This window comes from Protomyctophum parallelum, assembly GCF_964188405.1.
Source record: "Protomyctophum parallelum genome assembly, chromosome: 7".
NCBI classification, from domain to species: domain Eukaryota; kingdom Metazoa; phylum Chordata; class Actinopteri; order Myctophiformes; family Myctophidae; genus Protomyctophum; species Protomyctophum parallelum.
The window spans coordinates 24,407,622-24,432,027 of NC_139705.1; the positions used below are offsets into that span (position 1 = coordinate 24,407,622).

Below are 24,406 nucleotides of genomic sequence, written 5' to 3' on the forward strand. Positions count from 1 at the left end.
CTGATAATCTTATTGATCCACTCTGTCAGGTCCCAACATGCTCAATAGCCACCACATGCAAGTCAACGGTGACATGAACGGAGGCCATCACAGCAGTCAGCCCATAGTGTCCACATCCCACTGCAGCCCACCCCCTCCATATAACCCAGACCCAGGCCTCGTCAGGTACCTCAGTCTCCAATGACACTTCCTCTTAATCCCACACCATTTAGACCTGAGGTCGATTCTACAAAATGTCTTCTAAATACTGACAGTTTTCTGAAAAACCCATGTTTGTCAGTTGTTCTCAAACTATTTCATGTCAAGGACCCTAAAAAATATATGTAATTGGCTGTGGCAACCCATCTCAAAATATGTTGTTTCAGGGACCCCCAAGAAGTAAAAACAAAACGTTGGCTCTGAAAGAATATATATTCAAAGATTTGTGCCACATTTTCACGATTTAGCAAAAAATAGCAGATCTACAAGCTCGTAGATCTTGTAGATCTGCTATTTTTCAATAGATAAAGTAACATAATGCTTAAAACACCAAAAGGGGTTGCTGCCCTGAATGGGTTAAAGGCAAACATATATAGAATGCAGTCCCCAGGTTAGAAAAAGGAACGGCTGTCATGTTGACACTGAAGTAAAAAATAAATAAATAAAAAAGGAATGAAGGTGGAAAAAAGGTTTGAGTCATGCCTGGCCGTTTTGGGTCAAATAGGTTTTGGAAAGGTGCCCTCTTTGGGTCCAATTGAATTTGTTTAAGTGCCCACTGAGGCAATATTTGAATGAATGGACTTATGTTCTACATTCAGGGTTTGGTTTGCATATGGAGCCCTGGATGGATACCAGTGATACTTTTCTACAAACTGTGTGACATAATTATAATCACTTTATATCCACACAGTCATTTTGTACACAGCCTTAGAACCATTTGCCATGCACTTGAGGAGAGTTTTGTTTAAACAAATATTCCACTGTTTATGTCTTCTAAGTTCAATTTAATTTAAAACTTGTGGCATACTTTTTTTTTTAAGATAGTGTCAACACTAGTGTTGCTGTGTTTTTGTTTTTTTGTTTATGCTATTTAAATGGTTTTTATAGGCTTTGTTCAACTCATTTGTTTTGTGACTGTTCTGTTCATGTACAGTTTAGCTTTTGTTTATGTATATTGTTAAAGCTTTTACACTTTCTTGTATTTATAATAAAGAATTGTTTTTTTTATCAAATCAAGTATGGCTTTACGAATCATTTAATACAACTGCATGCACTGATATGAATGAATGATAAAAAATTGTTTAATTTCACTATACTTATTATTATACTATTCCTGATAATATTCCCTATTAAATTAAGCTAAGAACACATTCAGTGTTGGATGGTAGAACCAATCTTATTGTGATTTGAGGAAATAGATTAGGACATACAGCATCAGTGAATGAAGTTTGTTTCCATTTGGTCATTCGTCGCTATAAAAATCTTCACATTCACATTCTGATGAAGCACACGATGTGATTTAAACTATGTCATTCTCCACATTTTACCTATTTAATGTTGCCCTGATGATGGATGGTCTAAGCAGCGCTGCTTTTTCCCCTTTCTTACAGTTTTCTAACCAGTCTGGGCTGTCAGAACTTCATTGAGTACTTCACATCCCAAGGTCTCCAGACTATCTACCATCTCCAGACTCTCTCCATGGAGGTAAAGAATCAAGAATATTTACGTTTATTGCGCACAAGGAGCTTTCAATATTTCCTTAGTCCATTTTTATTCATAGCTGGGGGCGAACTCAGCAAGATTTGGCTTTTGGTGACTAGTTTTTGAATTTTGAATTTTCGTTTCATTCCAAAGTTGCGAACTGACCACTAGGGGGGCGAGCCGAATTAGTTTGAGATGATTTTTGAAAATCTTATGACCATACCTAACAGCATGTCAAAATTCAAAGAGCAGTTACCAAGTGCATAATATATGTTATCATTTTTTACATTGATCACAGTTTATACAGTTTATAGGCATTTTGCCCCCAGCTATCATGACGGCCCTTTGTCAATAATTTAAAAAGATATATATATATTTTCCAAACACGACTACCATCTCATGTTCTCTTTCTCGTATCTATATCTTCCTCTCCTCACACTGCATCCATCTCTACCTCTTCCACTCAGGATCTAGGTGCTCTGAAGATCCCAGAGCAGTTCCGCCTGACCATCTGGCGAGGCCTACAGGACATGAAACAGGGTGCCCCCCTTCCTCAGTCCTCATCAGCCCATCACCACGATTACCATGGCCAGCAGCTGGTCCGCTCCAGCAGCAACATGGCCGCCAGCGCCATGGCAGCCATCGGCTCTACCGGTGGGGAACTCCAGCGGCAGCGTGTTATGGAGGCTGTGCACTTTCGAGTGCGCCACACCATCACTATACCCAACCGGCCAGGTGTAGTGGGGACATCCGGGATGGCAGCCGCAGCCGACGAGTGGGCTGACTTTGGTTTTGACATGCCTGACTGCAAAGTATCCCGCAGCAAGCACTCCATCAAGGAAGAGTTCATGGACAGTGATGTCCACTGAGAAAAGAGAGGAAGGGAGTTTTAAATGCGGGGGGTGAATATAGAGACGTAAAAGAGTATTGGCACTTTATATTGCCAATATACTGTAACGGTTACCATGACATGACTTAGATAACAATGACTTTAATAATACAATGTTTTTTCAAACGTGTTTCTATGTGTTGCTGTTTCAGTCATTGATTTTTGTAAGGGAGTCAAGGTCATGGAAGGTCCTTTAATTGATATATTTTGTGTCAATGTACTTCCTGTGTAGCCCGTTTCTCGTGCTTTGACATGTTCTATCCAAGCGATGTAACATGAGGTGAGACAATAGAACGTAATCTCATTAGCAGTGTCCTATATTTTTCTATACAGTATAGAATATTATAAATCTTGGAAATGTCACTGCAAACCTATGTGCACAGTGTGGATTCTGGACTATGCCTGGAGTTAAACAATAGCACTCTGACATGCATGTTAGACTGGACAACAATGACCATTCTGGAGAATGGGATGTTTTCACGTTGCACTGTGATAATTCAAATGTCCTACAGTTTAACTTTACTTCAGCCATAAACCTCACATTTACATTTGTGATGACGGGCACAGAGATGGTAGCAATAGACACATCACCATTTGGCAAGCATTAATTGCAATTTTCTGTTTTGAAAATATACTGAGCAGACTGCATATTTAGTTCTCAGTTTACTTATTTATTGTTGATCTGCAGTTGTACAAATGTATATATTGTGTAAATGTTTTGTATTAGATACAGTATGTGTTTGAAAAGGGACATTTAGATTCCTAATATAACTCTCATTTGAACCAGATTTTATAGACTTGAAATCAAACTTCAAGCTCACAGACAAGATGACATAGTCAGGTGTTACAATGGCTAAAGTTAATTAGTTTAAATGCACTAGTTCAGCATTTCAATGTAAAACATTTTTGTTAAGTGTATTAACAGTGTGTGTATGTGTGTTCACAACAACTAAACGAAATATTGTCACAAATAATTAGCTTCTGCAATCCATCCATGATGGATTTGTTTGACAGTCCAAATAATCAGTTGTTGTAATCAATCACGATCAGCATGAGACCATTTGTAAAATTAAACAAGAAAAATGAAATCAGTATTACACTGTATAGCTTACACTAGGGATTTAATCAGAAATAACACTTGGTGAGATGCTGCATCACATTTTCTCCCTCTGTGTATTTTGCTATGCCTTGCAGGGCGAGGTCTTAATATAAGGAGAACTAGTTGTAGCAAATATCTTCCTGGCACTTGTTTGTGAATGTTGATTACCATGGTCAGTCATAACATTCCATTTTTTTTTGCTTTCTGTTTAAAATGAATGGTGATGCAAGTGTAATAGTGTTGTAAAATAGATTAGGAGGAAGTTCTTTCGTTTGTGTTCCTTGTTTGGACCTACAGTAGATTTTTGTAATGCATCTCTAGCCATGCAGCAGAGCACAAGAGCTTCATTATTAAAGACCAGTCCAGTTGGTTACTGGTCACCATAAGCATAAGTCAAGTTGTTCAGCTGTGTGTTTTGCAGTGCAGTTACGCACTCCCACAACCGACACATGCCAACTGGTCACAAAATGAGCACTTTAATTAATGCTTAAGGAACATAGGCCTGTTTGTTGTTATAATCAGTATTATGCCTTATTGCTTTATAAATGCTATTCTTTTTCTGTAACTGAGAGAAAACTTTTTTCCCTCCCTTTACATTGCCTACGAGATATACTCATATGTAGCTAGATAGGTCTACTGCTATATTATCAATGTTCACAGTTCATTATTAGTTGTTTAACAGTGTTTTATATATTAAAAATGTGCCGGTCAAAGTCCCGCATTTCTATTTCTTTATTATAAAAATGGGTAAGAAGAAAAACTACAGTCTCAGTAGCCTATCTAGCCATCTATCCAGTGGTCTACCATAATAATTCAGACCCACCCAATATGTGCGCATTCCTGCGAGCGTCTTTTTCTGAGCTCTACTGCTTTGCCTGCCGTATTTTCTAGTCTTTGGTCTCCTTTGCGGAAATACTGACGTGGTTCACAGCAGTAGTAGCCTGGCTGCACGATAGGTGGCTAGTTAGCTAGCTAGGGTAGAAGAGCCGGGAGTGACACAGCGGCCGCATCAGGTAAGGAAACGTTGTCATTGAGCATTTCCATTCTCATTTCAAGTACAAACTGGTGACGCTCGCAGCTAGTGAAATCAAGAAATACAGATTGTAACAAGTGTTGTATTCAGCGGTTAACTGCAGCTACTACTAGATGGTGGGAGACCTTTTTTTAACCAGAGTTAGCTAGCTGGCTAAGAAGCCGTTGCTAGCGAGCGAAAGTGCCGTACCTCCGGAAGTGAGTTGTCACATTTGCGAAATGCTTGCTGGGAGATGTAGTCAAACCTTCCCCCATTGTTGGTATTCGTCAACGAGGTGAAAGGCACGATTTACTACAATGACCGTGCATCCGGTTGTAGCTTTTAACCCATTGGACTTGTGGGAACTGTAGTGATTTGTTCTACCATTCAACGTTCATTGCGGGGGACCAGTAGGTACACTAAAACTACACAACCCAAATGGATAATATTTAGAGGAAGGGTCAAATTATAATTTCGAGGTTAGTTAGCTATTCCTAGTATGTAGCCATCGTTACTCTCCTAATGTCTCACGATAACTATGTAAATATTTACAATTGAGCACGGTGACGGTGTGGAGCATGTTGATGCTTTGTTATGAATTGAAAAGGGAGCTATTCTGTGGTATAAATGAACTTGTTGGTTTGCTTACTAGCTAGCAGCTAGCTAAAGCAGATGCAAGTTTTCAGTTTCATTTCTTGGTCAGTGTACGGTTTTGTACTTGTTGTTACACTCACACATTGTAGCTACCTCCCCAAGTCCCTCCCTTACAACCTCGCCTTTTAAGTATAATGTTTCGATTAGAAGCTAACTAACAAAGCTTTAACAAACCACTGGTTATCAATCTAGAGAGGTCCTTCCAGCTCATAGTAGCAGTACAAATTTCACAATCAGGTTGCTGGACTTGGTCTATATCCATAATCTTAAATATACTGCTATGTACGCGTGCATAAGTCTGCTATTCTTTATCGGCATCAATCTCGAAAGCACTTCTTTTACAGGCAGTATACACAACTACTTTTAGCTTTTTATTTTTTCTAATATGAGAAAAGCTAAAGGGTCTCTGATCCTTTCATGGGTCCTTCTTCTAATAAGAGGATATTACTTGGGTAGAAAGGCACCTAGGACCCTGCCCACACTATTAGAGATAGTATTAAAGATAGTGTAACTAATGACCAAGTCCTATACTTTAGGCGCTACTGGTTGCTGACAGTCAGGGATTGAAGTTCACTACTTCAAACGTGTGCTTAAAAGACTGATTGTCCAAGATGTTCATTGAGTTCAACATAAAGATGTATAAGCTGTCTGCTGTCCAAAGAACTATACTTTGCCTTTTACATACAAAATACATACATAAACAGTCAACGTAGAGAATCAACAGCCCTCGCCTGCACAGTTAAACAACTGTTTGCCTTTTCCTATCAGCAACGCCTGTGCTTGACTAGGGACAGGGTTAAATACTGTACCCTGTAACCCTTGGCCTTGATTGACAATGCCCTGCAGTGACAAAAATACTAGAAGCTTGCTTTCGATGACATCATGACAAAGTAACTATAAAATACATCAACTACTGTACATCTCTTCAGAATGAGCACATAAAACAGACACCTGCCCTTAATTACTTTGCCAACTGTCCAAAGACTGTTTTCCCCTTCAAGACCAGGGGGTCCTTGCAGCCCATCCAATAAATACACCTTATAGGTCATTGACTTATATGCTAGATGTTCTTTGGGATCCTCAAAGTAATTGATCTATAGTACTAGTAAAGTAAGATTTTTCCACAATGGCAGTGCTTTATAGCCTAAATTCAGTTATTTGAACAGCCGTCTGAAAAGGCTTCACATATTATTGTTGCCAGTTTAAGTGTAGAAGCAGTTAAGTTTGGAGCTGTTTACAACTTGTCACCATTTCCTGATGTGGTTGCACCAACTGTCAATCCACCAGTACTCAAACTACTACTAAACTGTACAATGTGTCCATTCTAATCTAAATTACTAATAGAGCCTAACTGTACTTGGGTCTGATGCTGATCCCGATTTTGGACAGTTCTAGACTGCCGATTACAGATGATTTGTCCAATATTCTTTGTAAAGTGCACTTATCAATTTGGGGGGGGAAAATAAAATTGATTCAAGTTTTTAGTAAATATGAAATACACAAAGTGACCTATTTTATTTAAAAAAGGGGTAAATAGCTGCAAACTCACAATCCGTGGCAACGTATTGTTCCTATTTTTGAAAATGTTGTTGATTCTTGATTCTACAAATTGTACAAAAGATTGAAAATAATTAAAAATACATGTAAAAAATCAAATCAGCCAGAACGATTTATCGGTGTGGCTCTATTTCCTATATTCTGAAACTACACTAAGGAGGGACTAACCTTGTTCCCAGTTTTATCTCCATTTCACAATGTGATTAAGCTATTAAAATAACTACTACTAATGAAAGTGTATCAAAAAGTACTATAATTATAAGGCTACATTATGTTGTCCAGCTTACCATAACTTTCTGTAGCCCTGAATGTATTGTACTTTTTCTTGTATGGATAGACACTTGTCCTGCATAAAGAGAATGTCAGAAGGGGACAGTGTTGGGGATTCAATCCATGGGAAGCCATCTGCAGTCGGTGCCTTCTTCACACGTATTGGACAGGTAAACTTTCTGCAACCTAAAATCATCTTATTTATGAAATGATAAGGCATTTTGGATTTATTACTTTATTTACTTTTTTATGCCACCAGTTCAAAAGGAATTTGGTGACACTCAATATAATTCTCAATGCATTTTTTATCCATTTCAAAACAATTCATATAAGATTTCGTTTTCCTCTGCCATTGGTATGTTGATTATTTTGTCTATTCCCTCTCAGATCTATCAGTCATGGTTAGACAAGTCAACACCCTTCTATATAGCGCGATGGGCAGCAAGTCTACTACTTACTCTCATCTACATGATCAGAGTGTACATATTACAGGTAAGATGCTGTGATCTTACCTGATCTGTGTTACTGACAGGTAACACAGGTCAGGTAGGTTATTGTGGGCCAGCAATGTTTGGAATTCAGTCATGACAATAGACGAATCTCGGAGCAGTGCCCTGCAGACAATCATAGCTACGGTGTCAAATTAAGCGCAGCTTGACACCGCAGCATTGATTGCCTATAAGGCACCGCTCTGCGGATTAGTCTATAGACATAATGTGTACCGATTTGCGTGATATTTGCGCAAGATGTGTAGGAGTAATATATCAAAATCAGACTCCTGGTGGTGCTATAATTGGCCAGCGTAGAAAAAGTGTGGCATTTCTTCCTCAGCTTTTCACGGCAATTCAGCCGCATTCATGATTTGAGCCACTCCTGCAAACTTTAGATGCCTCAAGTAGCCACAGTGGAGTCGGTAGTACTGCTTTTAGACATGGACCCTCACAGCAGCACTAGGTGTCACATGGACAGACCACATCAGAAATGTGGTGTCCCAATGTGGTGACCACTGGTTCACAGACAAGTCAGAGAGAGAAGGACGAGGCACTGCGTCAGGCACCCACAACTAGAGGCAAGCAAATTGACACTATATGGAACCAAGTCAACCAACCCAGGGCAAAGCCAGGAAAGATGAAGCGCACCACCTACATAGAAGCACTGCAGATCACATGACTATAGTATAGAGATACTGTGTACCGATTAGTGTGACTGTCTCCAAAAATCTGCCTGCTGATGGATGCACTATAACAGGCCAATGTAAAAATGTGGTTCTACTCTGGCATCCAGGGACTGTGGCTGTGCGTGCCCACGGACCGACGGACAGACAGGGGGCAAAGCATAGTCTCGGGCCTCGGCCACACCTTCGGCCATGCATTGACTTGCTGCGAAAGTATTGACATATAGAGAGCCTGAAGTTATTGAAGGGTTTGTTTGCCAAAACCTTTGTGTGTTCCTTTACATTGTTGCCATTTTCCTGTACATTGTGCAGAAACATGCTCTTGGGGAAGTAACCTGTTATATTGGAGCTGTCAATTTAATAGCAAATCCTAGCAATTTGAATGCATTTATGAATTGGCTTTTTTTAGCAGAAGTTCACATTTATTATGCTTATGCAATACCAATTGTACCTTTTGTCAGAATCCCCACTGTACAGAGTACTTAGTGCAGGACCATTTAGCATAATACTTTGAGGCCAGTCTATTGATGATATCAGGGATCTCCAAATAATATGGGAATAAAAGGACACAGACAGATGGATATAGTAGAGACCTCCATATGGGACATAGACAGACACACACACACAGACCGATTTCCCCACTCGACACACCCTTGGGTCCTCTGCGATACAAAGGCCAAGTACTGGAGTTATGCGGGAGAGGCACACACAGACTCAGAGAATTTGTGAATTCCTAGATAGAATATAGCTTTTTAACACATTGACACACTGTTTGAATGCACATTGGCTGCTTGCCAAGTCACTGCTACACCCACTAAGTGGCTTATCATTGATGTTCTATCACTTGCATTCCAGGGTTGGTATATAGTTACATATGCTTTGGGAATCTACCACCTCAACCTGTTCATCGCTTTTCTATCACCGAAAGTGGATCCTTCACTGCTTGACGAAGGCAAGTTTGATATATCAAAACCGCTGATTGATCCAATGTCATCTACTTTGCTTTTAAAAATGAGCTTCTTGTTTTGGTTCATCTGCAGTGGTGTTGTTTTTACATGCCGTTTTAATGAACTGCTTCGTTTTACCTGTCTCACCTGCAGACGAGGGCCCCGCCCTACCTACCAAGCAGAACGAAGAGTTCCGCCCATTCATCAGAAGGTTGCCCGAATTCAAATTCTGGTAAGAGCCTACCTCATCCGTATCATATCGCATCCGTCCTTCTCATCGGCATAGAGTAATTACAAATGATCTCCTTTCTGTGGTCTATGGTTGAGTCATGTACTGTACAGCTCATTTGTTAAAGGATGTAGCAATTTGCCATAAACCAATGATGCTGGGTTGAATGATTATAGTTTGTGTAAGTCAGTGATATGGGTTAAAGGTCTGCCTTATCTTTCCTTTGTTGGCATTGCCATTGAGACATTTTAGCAGGACCTCGCACTATTCAATAGCCCTCTGTTGTAGTATCAAATCAGAAACTATTTCAAGGATGAACTGTAATACGATAATCTAATTTAAATCATAATACCAATCTCACGAGTGTCATGGTGACTTTTCTGTGTTAAGCCACGGCAGTTTAGTTTTGTGTCACCCACATGACCTTGTTTCTATGCAAAGTCTGTCAACCATTGTAACCAAGCAGGAAGTGGTTTTGCATCAGTCAACAACATACAATAGGCATTTGCCCCGAAGTATTTGAAAGTTCTCAGTTCCTCTTAGCAAAATGATATAAAATGTTTCACCTTTAAATAAACAATGTTTTGTGTCTAATGTTTATCACCAGGCATTCTGCAACGAAAGGCATCGTCATTGCCATGATTTGCACATTCTTTGAAGCCTTCAACGTGCCAGTGTTCTGGCCTATACTTGTAATGTACTTCATCATGCTCTTCTGCATCACCATGAAGAGGCAGATCAAGGTAAGAAGCACTCTCTGCTAGGGCTGGGAACTGACCGTTAGTCTTGACCCATTTAGACCTGCTAGGAACTGACCTATAGTCATGAGCTGCTAGGGCTGGGAACTGACCTATAGTCATGAGCTGCTAGGGCAGGGAACTGACCTATAGTCATGAGCTGCTAGGGCTGGGAACTGACCTATAGTCATGAGCTGCTAGGGCAGGGAACTGACCTATAGTCATGAGCTGCTAGGGCTGGGAACTGACCTATAGTCATGAGCTGCTAGGGCTGGGAACTGACCTATAGTCATGAGCTGCTAGGGCAGGGAACTGACCTATAGTCATGAGCTGCTAGGGCAGGGAACTGACCTATAGTCTTGACCCATTTAGACCTGCTAGGAAACCCATGTTTCTATGTCAGTGGTTCTCAAACATTTTCATGTCAAGAACCCCAAAAAATATCTGCATTTGGCCACCGACCCCCATCTGAAACTATGATGTTCCAGGCACCCCCCAGAAGCAAAGACATGAGTTTAAAAGCGTTCGCTCTGACAGAATATATATTCCAACGTTGTGACACATTTTCACGATTTATCAAAAATAGCAGATCTACAATCTCGTAGCTTGTAGATCTTGAAGTATAACATAAAGGGGTTCCCGCCCAGAATGGGTTAAAAATACATGTTTGTATTGCAGACCAGCCAACTTGTATGTAAAATGACTCCGCCAGAGTGCGGCAGTATTGAGTTCACAAGTTCCCTCCTCCTGCCTGCATCTGGGCTCTCTCAAGCAGAAACGATGAACTGGAAGCAACGGGACAAAAATCTGATGTCTCCATAATAAGTTCGAGTTGTAGTCTTGTTAGGTTGTGTTTACATTTGCGCTGTGGCAGTCTCGCGTTGATCCCGCCTCTAGCGGCAGCATATCGCTCCGATCAGTATTTGATCAGAGTACATCGTCTCTGCCCGAGAGGACCAGATGGGAGCAGGAGGAGGAACTCACTGCTGCTGCCATCTGGCGGAGTCAGGTTAACTTGTATGCATTTTGACAGATTTATGAGCTAAATTATGCAATCTATTACAGATCTCTACCAGGATGCATGTTATAATAATAATGTCTGATGACATAACTTTATTCTCCATGGATGTACTATATACCTCAGTCTCGCTTTGTGTCTCTCTCTATGGCTTGTTGTTTCATCTCTCTGTGTATGCGTCAATGCGGTCAGTGCTGTGTGGAAAAGATGAGTGTTTTTACGATCAAATATACTTTGCCGGCCCAGGCCGTAGCGTAACGGTCTGGGCACCGGACTGGTAATCCAGTCGCAGTGTGCCGCGGGTTCGACTCCCGGACCCGACACGGCCTTTACTGCATGTCATCCCCCCATCTCTCTCCCGTTTCCTGTCAGCCTACTGTCTGTCCCTTCAAAAATCAATAAAAGGCGTAAGCCGCAAAAAAATATCTTTAAAAATATACTTTGCCATTGATTGTCAATATACTATATTGACAATGTTGACTTGTGAATGTACAGTAGGTGTAACAGATTTGCTGGAAAATCTTTGTTTAATCCCACTCGCGTACTGTTTCAGCAGCAGGAGCATTAAAACAACTTGTGTGCACTCAAGCATGAATCTATGCTCGAGGCTGGGTGAAAAGGCTAGAATTCAATTAAGACAAGGATTTGTCAGTGATGTCACTGTCGGGCGACAGAAGTTATTCAGACGCAGCTGTGTTATCAAATGCTGCCAGCATGCCGGTTTGAAATGATAAAATATTTAGTGGTAGGCAGCCATGCCTACTAATCAAATTATTACAGTGCAACGCCTTGTACAATGCTCGACGTCATTGCGCATGCGTTTTGCGCATGCGCGTAGCCGTTCACTTCCTTTTTTACGGCCTGACAAAACTGTCTATTCTCTCTAAATATGTCCTCGATTTTGATCAGAATGATGATGTTCTGTCCTCACTTCTGACGTAACCAAGCATCTCGTTTGGAATATTAATGCTTCTAAAGAGAGATCAGATGTGACAGCGCGAGGTAGTAATGGAAGTAATGGATTATACCTCCCGGTTTGGGGGGAGGGAAATGGAAGCTTTTCAGAGTGCCTCATCTGCTGGGCACTGCCTTTATTTCTTTTTAATTCCGGCGCACTGGAAGTGTTGAGAAACACAGAATGCCTATTGCTAATTCTCCTTTCTTCTCTTCTCCCCTTTCATCTCCAGCATATGGTCAAGTACAGATACCTACCATTCACACACGGGAAGAGGACTTACAAAGGCAAGGAAGACACAGCGAAACCTTTTGCTAGCTAAAAACATCCCTCTCCCCTCCTTTAACATTTGGAATTAAAAAAGAAAGTGACAAAAAAAAGCAAAAAAGTGGGGGGTAACTAGGGGACAGTGATTTATTTTATTTTTTATTTTTTTGGTGAGGTTGGGGGGAGATTAAATTTGAAAAAAATAGTTTTGATTCATGGAAGGACAGTGTTGGATATGAGGTTAGCTGTGGAGAGGATCAAGTTAGCCTTGAAAATGTTGCCTTTGTTTATTTAATGGTGGGTATGGGATTTATCTATTGAGCTAGAGTTCGTAGGTGAGACGGTGCCAGTTTTTGCCCTTTTTTCTTTTACCCTGTGGGGGGGGGTAAGTAACAAGTCACCTGAAAGTTATCGCACTGAGAGTAATTGCATTGTAATGGCACTATCAGTAATATCTGTCTCCCAATTGAAACAATAGCTGCCACATTTGTATTCCATTACACCGGTACCTTGAAAAGTAAATTGGAGCTAAAATGGTACCAAGTAGATGTAAGACTGAAAAAGTTACATTTGAAGTACATCAGAGGTTTCCCATGTTGAAAGAATTATTTTGTCTGTTGTGATCAAGTGTTCTGCTGCTCTGGCCTTGAGAGTGTCCTACTCAACTGTCCTCTGTACTAGATGCACACGTTTTGTTTAGATTAGTCACATTTTTCTTTCTTGAATATGCATTCATTAAACACACAAGTTGCTCATCATAATGATGGCAATTTCATGCCAAAATAATAAAATCGTATTGACATAATCACTTGTGTCACAAAAAGTAATTCATAACCACTTGAACCCTAAAGTCTCTATCGAGGGGAGCACATTCGTACAAGCTCACAGTGTATTGCAGCGTGTTGTGAGCTAATAGATGGACTATTTTTGGCAAAGAAATTTGGGGTTGAGAGAATTTATAAAAAGGAGCAGAACTTAACAGAGCGGGTTTAAGTGGTTAATTGGCTGTCAGCAGATATTACTGTAGTTGCTAACAAATCTGTGAATGGTGTGATCATTCTTGATATAACCTGTACACACCTTCATGGATGATTCTAGTTGTCGTCATTCCATTTTGTTTTTAATTGCGACATCATTGGATGCGTAATTCAAGTTCAGCATCACTAACCCAAGCCCGTTTTAGCTTGCTATAGCCCTTAGCCTACCATTTGTCTTAGTTCTCTGCTTTTACGCCTTGTAGAGCACGGCAGAAATGGAGTACCGTGTCATCAAGCACTCCAGGAAACCAAATTATATATAACAATTTTATTGGGGGTGGGTGGGTGTATTGCTTGAAATTGAATGCCAATGATTTTTACATATTTAATTTTGTGAATGAATATATTTTTATTTTAACTGAATCCTATTGTACCTGAAAAGTGTGCTGCCAGTGTTCTCTTTTAATAAAGTTAATTTGGGAATAATTGACATGAGGTGGACTCTTGCCAGAATTTTTAATTCGGAACTCCTCTTTCAATTGGGACCATTTTGCGCTTTGAAACTTCTAGTGAAATAAGAGTTTGAAAGCCCAGGGTCCTTTCCATTTAAACTGATTAGCTGCTGTACTCCTCCCTTGCATTCTGTGTTAAAGCAAATAGTTGTGGTAAAATATCTAACCATTCCAAGCAAAAATATTGTTCTCTCTCTTTCTTTTGCAGAGGAAACATAAGAAAATTGAGATTGAGAGCTTTTATTGTAAGAAATGGATGAAGGGGGATCGCAGCTTCTCTCTTTCTGTCCCTCTGATCATTTTTCTTTTTTACATTTAGCAGTATGCTGGATAACCTAACAAGTGTTGGCAGTCATATTTTTGGTATCCAGAAGAGGTATCTTGATTTTTTTTGATTTTTTGAAACCTTGATCAGCACTGTAGTGAGGGATCAAAACCTTTTTTCCTGTAAAAAGTTCATGTTCCAAGGGGAATTGTCTTGAGGATTTGTATATATATTTTAAAAATCTGAAATTGTTGAGATTATTTTGCATTATTTCTTTCAACCATAATACTGTTTTCTGAGTGTTCAATTAAAAACCCATCATTATTTGAAAAATATAAAACAAAGCAGAACTGGTTTATTGGATTACAGATCGGATTGGATTTATTAAATGTTTCTAATGGAATAGATTGCATGTTATTGGTTTCTTGTGCCGCAGTTATAAAAAAGGAAAAACTTGATTTTAATAACTACGTGTAATTTTTTCACTTCAAATGCTATTAAAGAGACTGTGTCCCTTCAAGCAGTATGTTGTGTCAGTTTCATATATTTTTAGGCCTTCTGTAGGGTTGAAGCAATTCAATAAAGATCTCATCCTAAATGATATTAAGATTTTATGTCATGATGTTCCATTTATTAGCCCTTTAGTCCCACAAATTCAAATCCGCTTGTTCATATACCAATATGGAATTGACTTTACAATGTGCTGAAGTGCAGCACTTAAACGTCTGTCCACAGTGAATGTAAATATGACACGAAGTGCCTCAATGCCATGTGTAGTTACAGTACTTACTGTACAGTAGGCTACAGACAAGAATAAACAAAGAAATCACAATGTTGCACAAGCAATTTCTTCCTCAGCATGGCGTACATGCATTGCCAGGGCATCAATCAAGTTGGAGCAATATTTCTGTTAATGCAAATTCATCAAATGGATTATAAGGACATTCTTTGTGTTTAACTGTCAGTGGTCAAGTAAAGCAGTGGTTGGGAAATCCAATATCCGAGTGATTAAGCATAATATCAATCTAGGCGTATATAGGCCCTGATGCCTGACAGCAGGACACAGTGTTTCCTGTCTACACTGTTAACTATCAATAAAATAGGCAAGAAAAGCACCCCCACAATCACTTTAATCACTGTAATAACAGTGATTACAACAATCTGCTAATGAAATGTTGGCTGAAGGTTGTAGTTTTCATGCAGCAGTTGCACTAATGGTGTCATTCTAGTAGGGGCTGTTCAATGGCCTAGATTAGTCATTGCGTGTGCATTTGCTACCGTCCATTTATAAACAAATATCTCACATGAACCTACTGAATGGAAATGAGCATGGTGGGTGTGCCAGCTATTCAGAAAGGTACTTAATACTAGGTACTGGCACGGATGCCACATCAAATTGATCTAATGTCAAACCAACAATGAAGCAGTTGCTTCTCTCTCTGTGCCTGTTGGGATTTCTTCCACACGTCTTGCTTGAATGTTCTCTCACAGCCTCTGACATTAAGCTCAAAGGAGATCATTTGCTAGGTGGCCTGTTTGTTGTTCACGATGTCCGCAGCTCTACTGTTCAATACAGACCAGTGGCCATCGACTGCTCCAGGTAACCATTATTTGTGGCAACTGTCTTTGCATTTTATATTTAGGCTACACACAAAAGGCCTACGTATACGTAACCTATATGCATGCTTCACTTGAGAATTGCTTGGGACATAGATAAATATTTTCACAACTTTGTTATATTATTTGATAATTTGGCCAATGTTTGATCTTTTTTTATAGTATAGTCTTAAAAGTCCTTAAATTGTCAGTCAAAAATAACATATAAAGAGATTAAAGACACAGATGCTGCAAGACTGCTCTGGCAACACTGTGTTTTGGCAATGCTTCAGTCTCATGTTCCTGTTCAAATATAAACCTTTTCGGAATTAATGTATGACACATGAATAGAACCGTGCCCGTTGATTGAAAAAGTACAGACTTGAAAAAGTGGTTGATGTCCCAGGGAGACACCAAAATGATCTTTTGGGTCTCAAACTGAAAAAGTTTGGGAAACTCATGTAACTTATTTCTGCCGTCAAGCGTAACAATGCTGTCAGCACCCATAAGTAAGTAAATAAGTATACCCATATGTCAATTTTTGACAGGTGTAAAAATGTACCCATATGTCTCTGTTGACATGGGTGCACTGTGACCTCTATCATGGCAGATCAGGCATAGGACTACAACACCATCGTTTAACTACATGAACCCTGGTGTCCCACAAACATTTAATGAAATCTTCAAGCTTACAATGTGTCGCAATGCGACTTGTGAGCTTGTAGGTTATTTTAGGCGAAGGTCTTTATCTTTAGTGAAAGGGGGGCTAGACCCTGGGGACTACAGGTTTCAGTAGTTAATTGATTTTGTTTTACAACAAATGAATCCTATCATTCTGATAACTTTACCCATGTACCTGTCAAACTACTTCCTAAACGTCAACGGCGTCCACAATCACAACACCACCAGAGGGAGTTCCACGTTCAACCCAGATTCGGCTCAAACAAGGGGTTAAATTAATTTCCCTATATGCGACAAAAATGTGGAACGCGCTACCAACAATCCCTAATCTCCTTCAAAACCGCTCTCAAAGAACACTTACGGGTGTCTGCAATACGAAACTGGCCCCTGGGACTGGAAAAAAGTCCCCTTTTTTCCCTTTTTTTAATCCTCTTAGCAGACATTGTATTGAACCGTGCTTTCCTGTGCTTATATTCTACAAACTGTTAATACATTTTTCAATCAATTAATCAATTGACCTGAAACACCTTTTCTTCTTCCATCTAGGCACAAGTTGAGCTTGTACGCTTACCGCCAATTTCAAATGATGAGGTTCGTTGTAGAGGAAATCAACAATTCTACCACACTCCTGCCAAATGTGTCACTCGGTTATGAGATATTTGACCACTGCTCAGACATCCTTAACTTCCCGGCTGTTCTGAACCTCATATCAGACAATGGCTTGATAAAACCTCAGAGAAACCCGAATGGATATAAGTCTAAAGTTATAGCTCTGATCGGCCCAATGGGAAGTACCGAAGCAATCACAGTGGCCCCCTTTTTCATGATGAATCTCATCCCTATGGTAAATATTGCTACATGTCAATTCTATTGTATTTTAAATGTTATTTTCACGTTTCAGGTAATTAACTTGCTTAAAGAATTGTAGCCTTAGTGTGGATGAAACGGCAATACGATTAAAAACGTCTGCGGGTAGATTGCAGAGCGTCTCTGTCTGGACGGGGTCTCAGAAGCATTGCACCATTCCAGCAGCTATAGGTTGTAGCCAGTTCAGTTTCTTTACTGAATTGCCTACAACCCACAACCCCTAGCTGCTGGAAGGATGCCATTATAGTAAAGTGAGTGACACCCGTTCCAAACAAAATAGGTGCACATTTAATAACTTTCCTAAAAGCCATACAATCTCAGAGGATAAAAATAAAACTACTGAGCAGCATTTCTGACCCAGAATGGTGGTTTTGACAATTAATGCTGCACTTCTATAGATAGTGAGTCACTGTTTGTGATTATAGGTTTCAGTGTCAATTTCAGTAGACTGCAGTTTAATCATGGATGGCAGTTCGACACCAAATAGATAGAAGCAAACCAAATTTTTAAGTTACGTTCGATGGCAAGGGGAGTAGTCTACTTTAAAGTCACTGTGTAAGCTTTTCAATATTTCAACAACATTTCAACAACATTTCTACATTCATGTGTTTTTGACAACTTCTCTAAACACTTTAGAGTGTCTGCATCCACAAAATGACCCAAGCCCAAGACATTTGGACAGACCCGTAGGATGTAGAATGTTGCTAAAAAGTCTACTAAAAAAATGGATGTGTTATGGGAATCTGAAGGATCTGTACCATAGACTGTAAAAAATATGGACAAAGCGTTCGCCGGGTCTAACATGAACGTAAAATGAAGCCTGTAATAATATGGTAATTCCTGATGTAAGTCGCCATCTTTCTAGATCCGTTTGGTACCAGCTGGCCATTGGCTGGCTCCGTTTTGGACCAGCTGGCCATTGGCTGCCCAGACAACGAGGCGGGACTTCCCCCCTTCTTCTCCGTTGGTTTTTATTTTGACTCGAGTGGGAGGGGAATCCCGATCATAGACTGTAACGGTAGCCACGCCCCTCAGAACATACGCGATGTTTTTTTTTCTTTATGGTCATTTTTTTAATTAATGGGACCATAATTTTCCAAAAAGAATATTATGACATTAGAAATGAGACTTTAAACTAGTGACTGGAAGAAGAAAGTATTCATGACCATGTTTATTAAGGTAATACAGTCTAGGTGAAGTTGGGCCAAAATACATGGGCCTCTATGGAGCTATGGGGCTTTTTGGGTCCAGTCCAGCGCCACAACAGGCCATTATATGAACTACCGATTTCAAATGAGGCTTCACGAAATATCTGGCTGACTGCCCCCCTGATCTGTACATACTCAGAAAAACAATAGAGGCAAGACAATAATTCACAGTTGAAAGTATGAGCGTTTTTACTCGAGTAAGGAGCCAAAACTTACATGACCTGCAGTCTTGTACTGGTGTTCCTTATATACTCCCCAAATGCCCTACAGCTGAGACAACATACCACAAGAAAATACGACCCCATACCAGATAGCCATCTGGCGAGACACCACAAGCAAACAGTTAAAGGGACAGATGTTCCACATTATGACTTGTTTGAAACATTTACTTTACTTATTGGCTAATAATGGATCATCACAAGATTTTTTTAATACATTTGAAATAAATAAAATGCAGTAATCCTGGTCTCTATACTGCCTCCACCTGTTCAGCCAGGGCGTCTGATGGAGGGGAAAGGAACTGGCACTACATCCTACCAGGGACACTCCCCCCTCAGGTAGTCAGGTGATCATAAGAGCGGCCTGCGGCCTTCTCACTCATGCATTGAAGGAAGCATAAATTTAGTTCGGGGCTCTTCCCAGATTGGCAGAGGGAGTATAGCGCCCAGGATTACAGTTTATAGACAATTGGCACCGGGTGAAAAATGGGTTACCAAAAAATCATGTGATAAAGATTTAGGGGGGGAAAAGGGATCATCAAGACTTGTACAGTGCTTATTGATATACTGTAAAAGGGAACTTCAATCTGTCCCTCTGTTGACAGGTGAGTTTTGCAGCTTCAAGTTCCAAGCTTTCATCAAAGGAGAAATATCCTTCCTTCCTCCGAACAGCACCTTCTAATAAAGATAACATAGAGCTGACTGTTCGAATCCTACTGAAGTTTGACTGGCGCTGGGTCGCTTTCATCAAGAGTGAGGACGCCTACGGCAATGACGCTATGGAGTTGTTCAAAGAACAGATCAACGGCACCAAGATCTGCTTGGCATCTGCCCAAGCTCTCTCCGATGATAGAAATTACACTGCCATGTTGAACGATATAGAGGCACAGGGCATACCAATTATTATTGTTTTTTCCTCAGCAAGGTATATAGTAGATTTCATCCATTCTGCGATAAGGCTTAATATCAGTAAGAAGGTGTGGATAGCAGGAGATGGTTGGGCAAAGAACAAACACCTCCCCAAACAAGAAGGAATTGAAAAGATCGGAACTGTACTTGGCATCACTGAATCAGAGGTGGCAATACCAGCATTCGACACTTTTATATATTCCTATAAGAAGACATGTGCTGATGCTGGCCAAAATATATTTTGCAATCAAATTTGCAACTGCAGTAGTGAACGTCCAGAAGACATTATTGCGGAGGATCCATCTTATTCTTTTTTCCTTTATTCAGCGGTGTACTCGCTTGCTCACGCCTTGCACAATGTGTTACAATGTGGAGATGGCAAATGCCGGAACAATTTTACAGTGTTTCCGTACATCGTAAGTGTGTGCTAGCTAGGTCTATACAAGTAGGCTAGGCTAACTTGGAAAGTAGTAAACACTAAACAAAAATTGTGCTAAATTACTGGAAGTGGTTCTTTGGCTCGTAATCGGGAACTCTTTTCTTCTGAAAGAGGGGCGGAGGGTGATGTAACTAGTTGTACGTGTAATTTCGAACTTCTGATGGGCGGTCTCAGAACTTTTTCTCAGAACTTGTGCATCGCCAGATGTCTTGAAGGCCAATAAATGTATGCTCCTAGTCCTAATGACGTCGGAACAAACGTCCGGTTCGGACAGGCTTTCCGAATTACTTCAGAGAGTCCTAAGATATCCAGGGGTGCACAAGTTCTGAGAAAAAGTTCTGAGACAGCCCCTCAGAAGTTATGTCAATATGTATTACATCACTTCCCTTCCCGAAGAAAAGTTCAGTTGACTTTGACGGAAGGAGCTTGTATTGCCCAAAGGTCAAGAGTTGACCTTTGGGGCTTTTGTGTGCTTATCATAGCACACAATAATGTTAGGCTATCCTATGCACTTCATATAAAAGCTAAGAAATAATAATTGAAGATTCCTATAAATCCACAAAATCTCCCTTTCCCATCTAGTGTGGATTATTTTCTTGTTGAACTATGGTTTACTTGAACCACATTTGGGAGCATAGCCTACCCATGTATTGCTTATCATTTCTGCTTTGTGTCCCTTCCTCAGGTCCTAGCCGAACTGAAAAAGTCAAACTTTACACTTTTAAACAGGTCTATTCAATTTGATAAAAATGGTGACCCTATGCACAAGGACTATTCAATAGTCTTCTGGAACAGGAGTGGCCAGCTAGAGAAGGTTGGCTTCTTTGAAACTAATCCAGTGGTCCGGTTATCCATTAATGACACCGCAATTCAGTGGCACACAACCGATGGAACAGTAAGTAGTCAATCCAGATTTAGTTTTCTCATTTTCAGGATTTAGTATGCAGGATATGTAACCGATCAAGCCATGTCAAGTGCATTAACGTAGCTCAAATACAGAACCAATTTAAAACTTCATTAGGCTGTATATTACCATAACATAACCACTCTTGACATTCACACAATTTTGGGAATGTTATTTTAAGGCAGATGTTTATGTTTATGTATTAAATTCTTCTTAATAGGTCAAAACGTTTTGGTTAACCACTTAAACCTTATATACGTTGTTGTGTGCCAATGGCAGAAATATAAGATTTACAAGCTCATATGTGTCACATTGCGACGAGCTTGTATATCTGATATATTCAACGAGTCAAATGTTCGCCTATTATAACATGCCCAGAACACAGATGCTATAGTTTCATATGGTTAATGTCTTCACTGACTTTTGCATCTATCTGTCTGTCTGTACATGCATGCATGTGTACTTTTTGTACAGGTGCCTGAAGCAATGTGTTCTCGTGAATGTGATCCAGGTTACGCAAAGGTCCAAGATGGCATCCACAAATGTTGCTTCCATTGTGAAATCTGTTCAAATGGCTCCTATGTGAATACAACAGGTACGTAAATGACGAACCGGAGGTGTAGAACAATTGCGCTCTGCACAGTCATTTAACTACATGAACCCTAGCGTCATAAATCACATAATAGGCAAACATTGGTGAAAATAGTTTAACATTCAGCCAAAATTGTAGACTGCTGCCTGCCTCCAACTGGGTGTAAGCACACTTGGGATTCCATGTGCGACCGAAAGCCGCTCTTCCGGGTTTTTAAACAGCTGGTGGATGGAAATGAAGCTCCACCCACGCGGCAAAAAGCCGCATCGGCCAGATTCCCGGAAAAGCCCCCCCCCCCCCCCCCCCCCCCCCCCGCGTGGGTGGAGCTTCATTTCCATCCACCAGCTGTCTAAAAACCATCTTCGTGATGCTCAGGTGTGCCTGCGCTGACTGACTAACCAGCTGGGAGGCGGGAGCTGGGAATTTAAATAATCTGAGGCTGAGTTTCCCCTGGTTTGCCACAATATCCTTATCTATCTATCTATAATAAATGCACCACGTCTCTGTGTCTGTCTGTACGTCTGTCTGTACGTGTGTACGGCTGTAATGCATGTAACTCGAGAACCGTTCGCCCCAGCAACTTCAAATTTGACACACGCGTTCCACACCCCCACATGGAGTGCAGTGACCGGTGTCTGGACCCACGGTTGTCCAGAACCCTGCCCATGGTCCATATATGGAGCTGGCCTGTTCTGACATCACAGCACTCCATATTTGGGCATGCCTGACACAGAACTCCATATAGGAATAAAGAGTCACAGAGAGACACATACAGAAATCACCATATATGGGCATAAAAGGGACACAGACAGATGGGTGGAACGGGTACTCTGCATTTGTCCAGAACCAGCACAAAAGCCTCATTTGGCATGCCTGACAATGAACTCCATATATGGGCATAAAAGGGACACATACATAATAACTGGGTGGGGCATTTGACACACATGTTCACACCACCACAATGATGCGCGAGCAGCGCGACCTCACCCTTTATTAGCCAATTGATCACACCTGATCACCCCCTATGCGCACTGTTCTAGTATATTAAAATTGGCTAATGGGAGGGTCCGATATGTTCATATATGGAGATCTGGTTGTCCATAGCGACAGATCCAACCAATATGTCCATATATGGACATCTGCATATATGGGACCAACCAATTTCAAACTCTGTGTGTGCATGGGCAAGGACTCAAGGGAGTGTGGTGCCATAATATTGTTGAATTTCCTCTCTCTCCTATCAAACAGAGAATCCCTACAAGTGCATCAAATGTAAGGACACAGAGTGGTCTAAACCAGGAAGTACATTTTGTATTCTACGGTCAGTAGAATATGTCCCTTTCTCAGATTCAGGTGCCATACTGATCATGTTTGCGACTGGGGGCTTGGTGTGCCTTTCAACAGCGATGGCCATTCTCTTTGCCATTAACTACAACACGCCAATTGTCAAGTCTGCTGGAGGACCGATGTGCTTCCTCATCTTGGGCTGCCTAAATGTGTCTAGTATCAGTGTGTTCTTTTACTTTGATAAGCCAACGATTGCCGGATGTATCCTACGGTATTTGCCATTCCTATTGTTTTACACTCCCTGTCTAGCTTGCTTCGTAGTGCGCTCTTTTCAAATCGTTTGCGTCTTCAAAATGGCAGCGAAATTCCCCAAATTCAACAGCTGGTGGATTAAATATAATGGACAGTGGCTTGTCATCACAGGGGCCTTTGTTACCCAAGCCTTTCTGCTTCTTGTTCAATACACAGCGGACACCCCCAAACCCTACAATGAAACAGTTTGGTACAAAGACAAAATAATACTCTCCTGCGACCCGGGCCAAGGTGGAGGTCTCTATATTACTCTTCTTTTGCTAGGGTCTCTGTGTTTCTTTTGCTTTATATTTTCCTACATGGGGAAAGACCTCCCAAAAAACTACAATGAGGCCAAAGCAATAACCTTCTGCCTTATTCTGCTCATCCTCACCTGGATCACCTTTGCCACTGAATATGTGATGTATCGCGGGAAGTACATCCAAACTCTGAATGCAGCCGCAGTGCTGTCCAGTCTCTATTGCATCCTGCTCTGGTATTTTCTGCCCAAGTGCTACATCATAATATTTCAGCCCCAGAAGAACACACAGCAGTACTTCCAAGGTCTTATTCAGAGCTATACCAAAACCATGAGCATGTAGCATAGGCTGTTTAGATTAGTGGTTCTCAAAGTGGGGTCCATGCAGAGACCATCAGGGTTCCTTGACAGGGTTCCAAATAGACCCTTATAGGTCTGTAACTATGAGAGTGTGCAAATGGAACCTAATGTATCCGGAAGTAACACTCAGTTATTGGGGTCCTTGAGATTATACAAAGTTTGAGAACCACTGGTTTAGATACATTCCAAGTGCAGGTGAACAGCAGGCATGATTAAACTACTGTAGCAAGACTTATATTTGTCTTTTGTGTGTTAGGGTCTGTGACTAAATGGCCTTGACAAGATGACACATTTAAAAATGTAATTTGAAGATACATTTGCACCATTTTTACAATGAAAATATGCCTGAAAATGTCAAAGGGTGTAACCACATAAAAATGAAATTTTGAATATGCTATCCAGTTGAAGTGAATGAAAGTGTTCTTCTATAGGCCTAATATATATATATTTTTTTTTTCAAACTTTATTTTTAAATGAAAATTTATTTTATGAGCATTACCTATTCTAAATGTATTTTTTAGCTATTTGTTACATTGAGCAGGACATAATGCTG

At 40.5% G+C, this 24,406-nt stretch overlaps 3 protein-coding genes across 7 annotated transcripts in view; all 3 read left to right on the forward strand.

Moving 5' to 3' along the window:
* The window catches only part of tp73 (tumor protein p73), a gene marked incomplete at its 3' end in the record, with an annotated part of 45,514 nt that extends 41,142 nt beyond the window's left edge, over positions 1 to 4,372 (forward strand). For all 4 annotated transcript variants that reach the window (XM_083768417.1, XM_083768416.1, XM_083768418.1 and 1 more), the window contains 3 exons: positions 30 to 165; positions 1,590 to 1,683; positions 2,148 to 4,372. In XM_083768417.1, coding sequence (XP_083624543.1) covers positions 30 to 165; positions 1,590 to 1,683; positions 2,148 to 2,549 — 632 coding nt within the window. The remainder of the gene's footprint in view (positions 1 to 29; positions 166 to 1,589; positions 1,684 to 2,147) is intronic.
* A 246-nt stretch (positions 4,373 to 4,618) lies between these two features.
* rer1 (retention in endoplasmic reticulum sorting receptor 1) lies at positions 4,619 to 14,766 on the forward strand. Of its 2 annotated transcripts, XM_083768426.1 has the most exons (8): positions 4,619 to 4,681; positions 7,229 to 7,331; positions 7,549 to 7,653; positions 9,191 to 9,287; positions 9,436 to 9,514; positions 10,119 to 10,254; positions 12,454 to 12,508; positions 14,186 to 14,766. In XM_083768426.1, the coding sequence occupies exons 2-8, from the start codon at positions 7,251 to 7,253 to the stop codon at positions 14,194 to 14,196; spliced, it is 564 nt and encodes a 187-aa protein (XP_083624552.1). In that variant the 5' UTR covers positions 4,619 to 4,681; positions 7,229 to 7,250; the 3' UTR covers positions 14,197 to 14,766. The 2 variants fall into 2 exon arrangements, with proteins under 2 accessions (XP_083624552.1, XP_083624551.1); XM_083768425.1 differs by having other exon boundaries at positions 4,620 to 4,681; positions 12,454 to 14,766.
* Positions 14,767 to 17,093: 2,327 nt separating this feature from the next.
* On the forward strand, positions 17,094 to 23,836 carry tas1r2.2 (taste receptor, type 1, member 2, tandem duplicate 2; the record flags this gene model as incomplete). The annotated part of the gene is made up of 5 exons (XM_083769721.1): positions 17,094 to 17,363; positions 19,418 to 19,696; positions 20,846 to 20,974; positions 21,539 to 21,659; positions 22,905 to 23,836. Exons 1-5 carry the CDS (start codon positions 17,103 to 17,105, stop codon positions 23,834 to 23,836), a joined length of 1,722 nt encoding a protein of 573 aa, XP_083625847.1. The 5' UTR covers positions 17,094 to 17,102.
* Between the last annotated feature and the right edge of the window lie 570 nt (positions 23,837 to 24,406).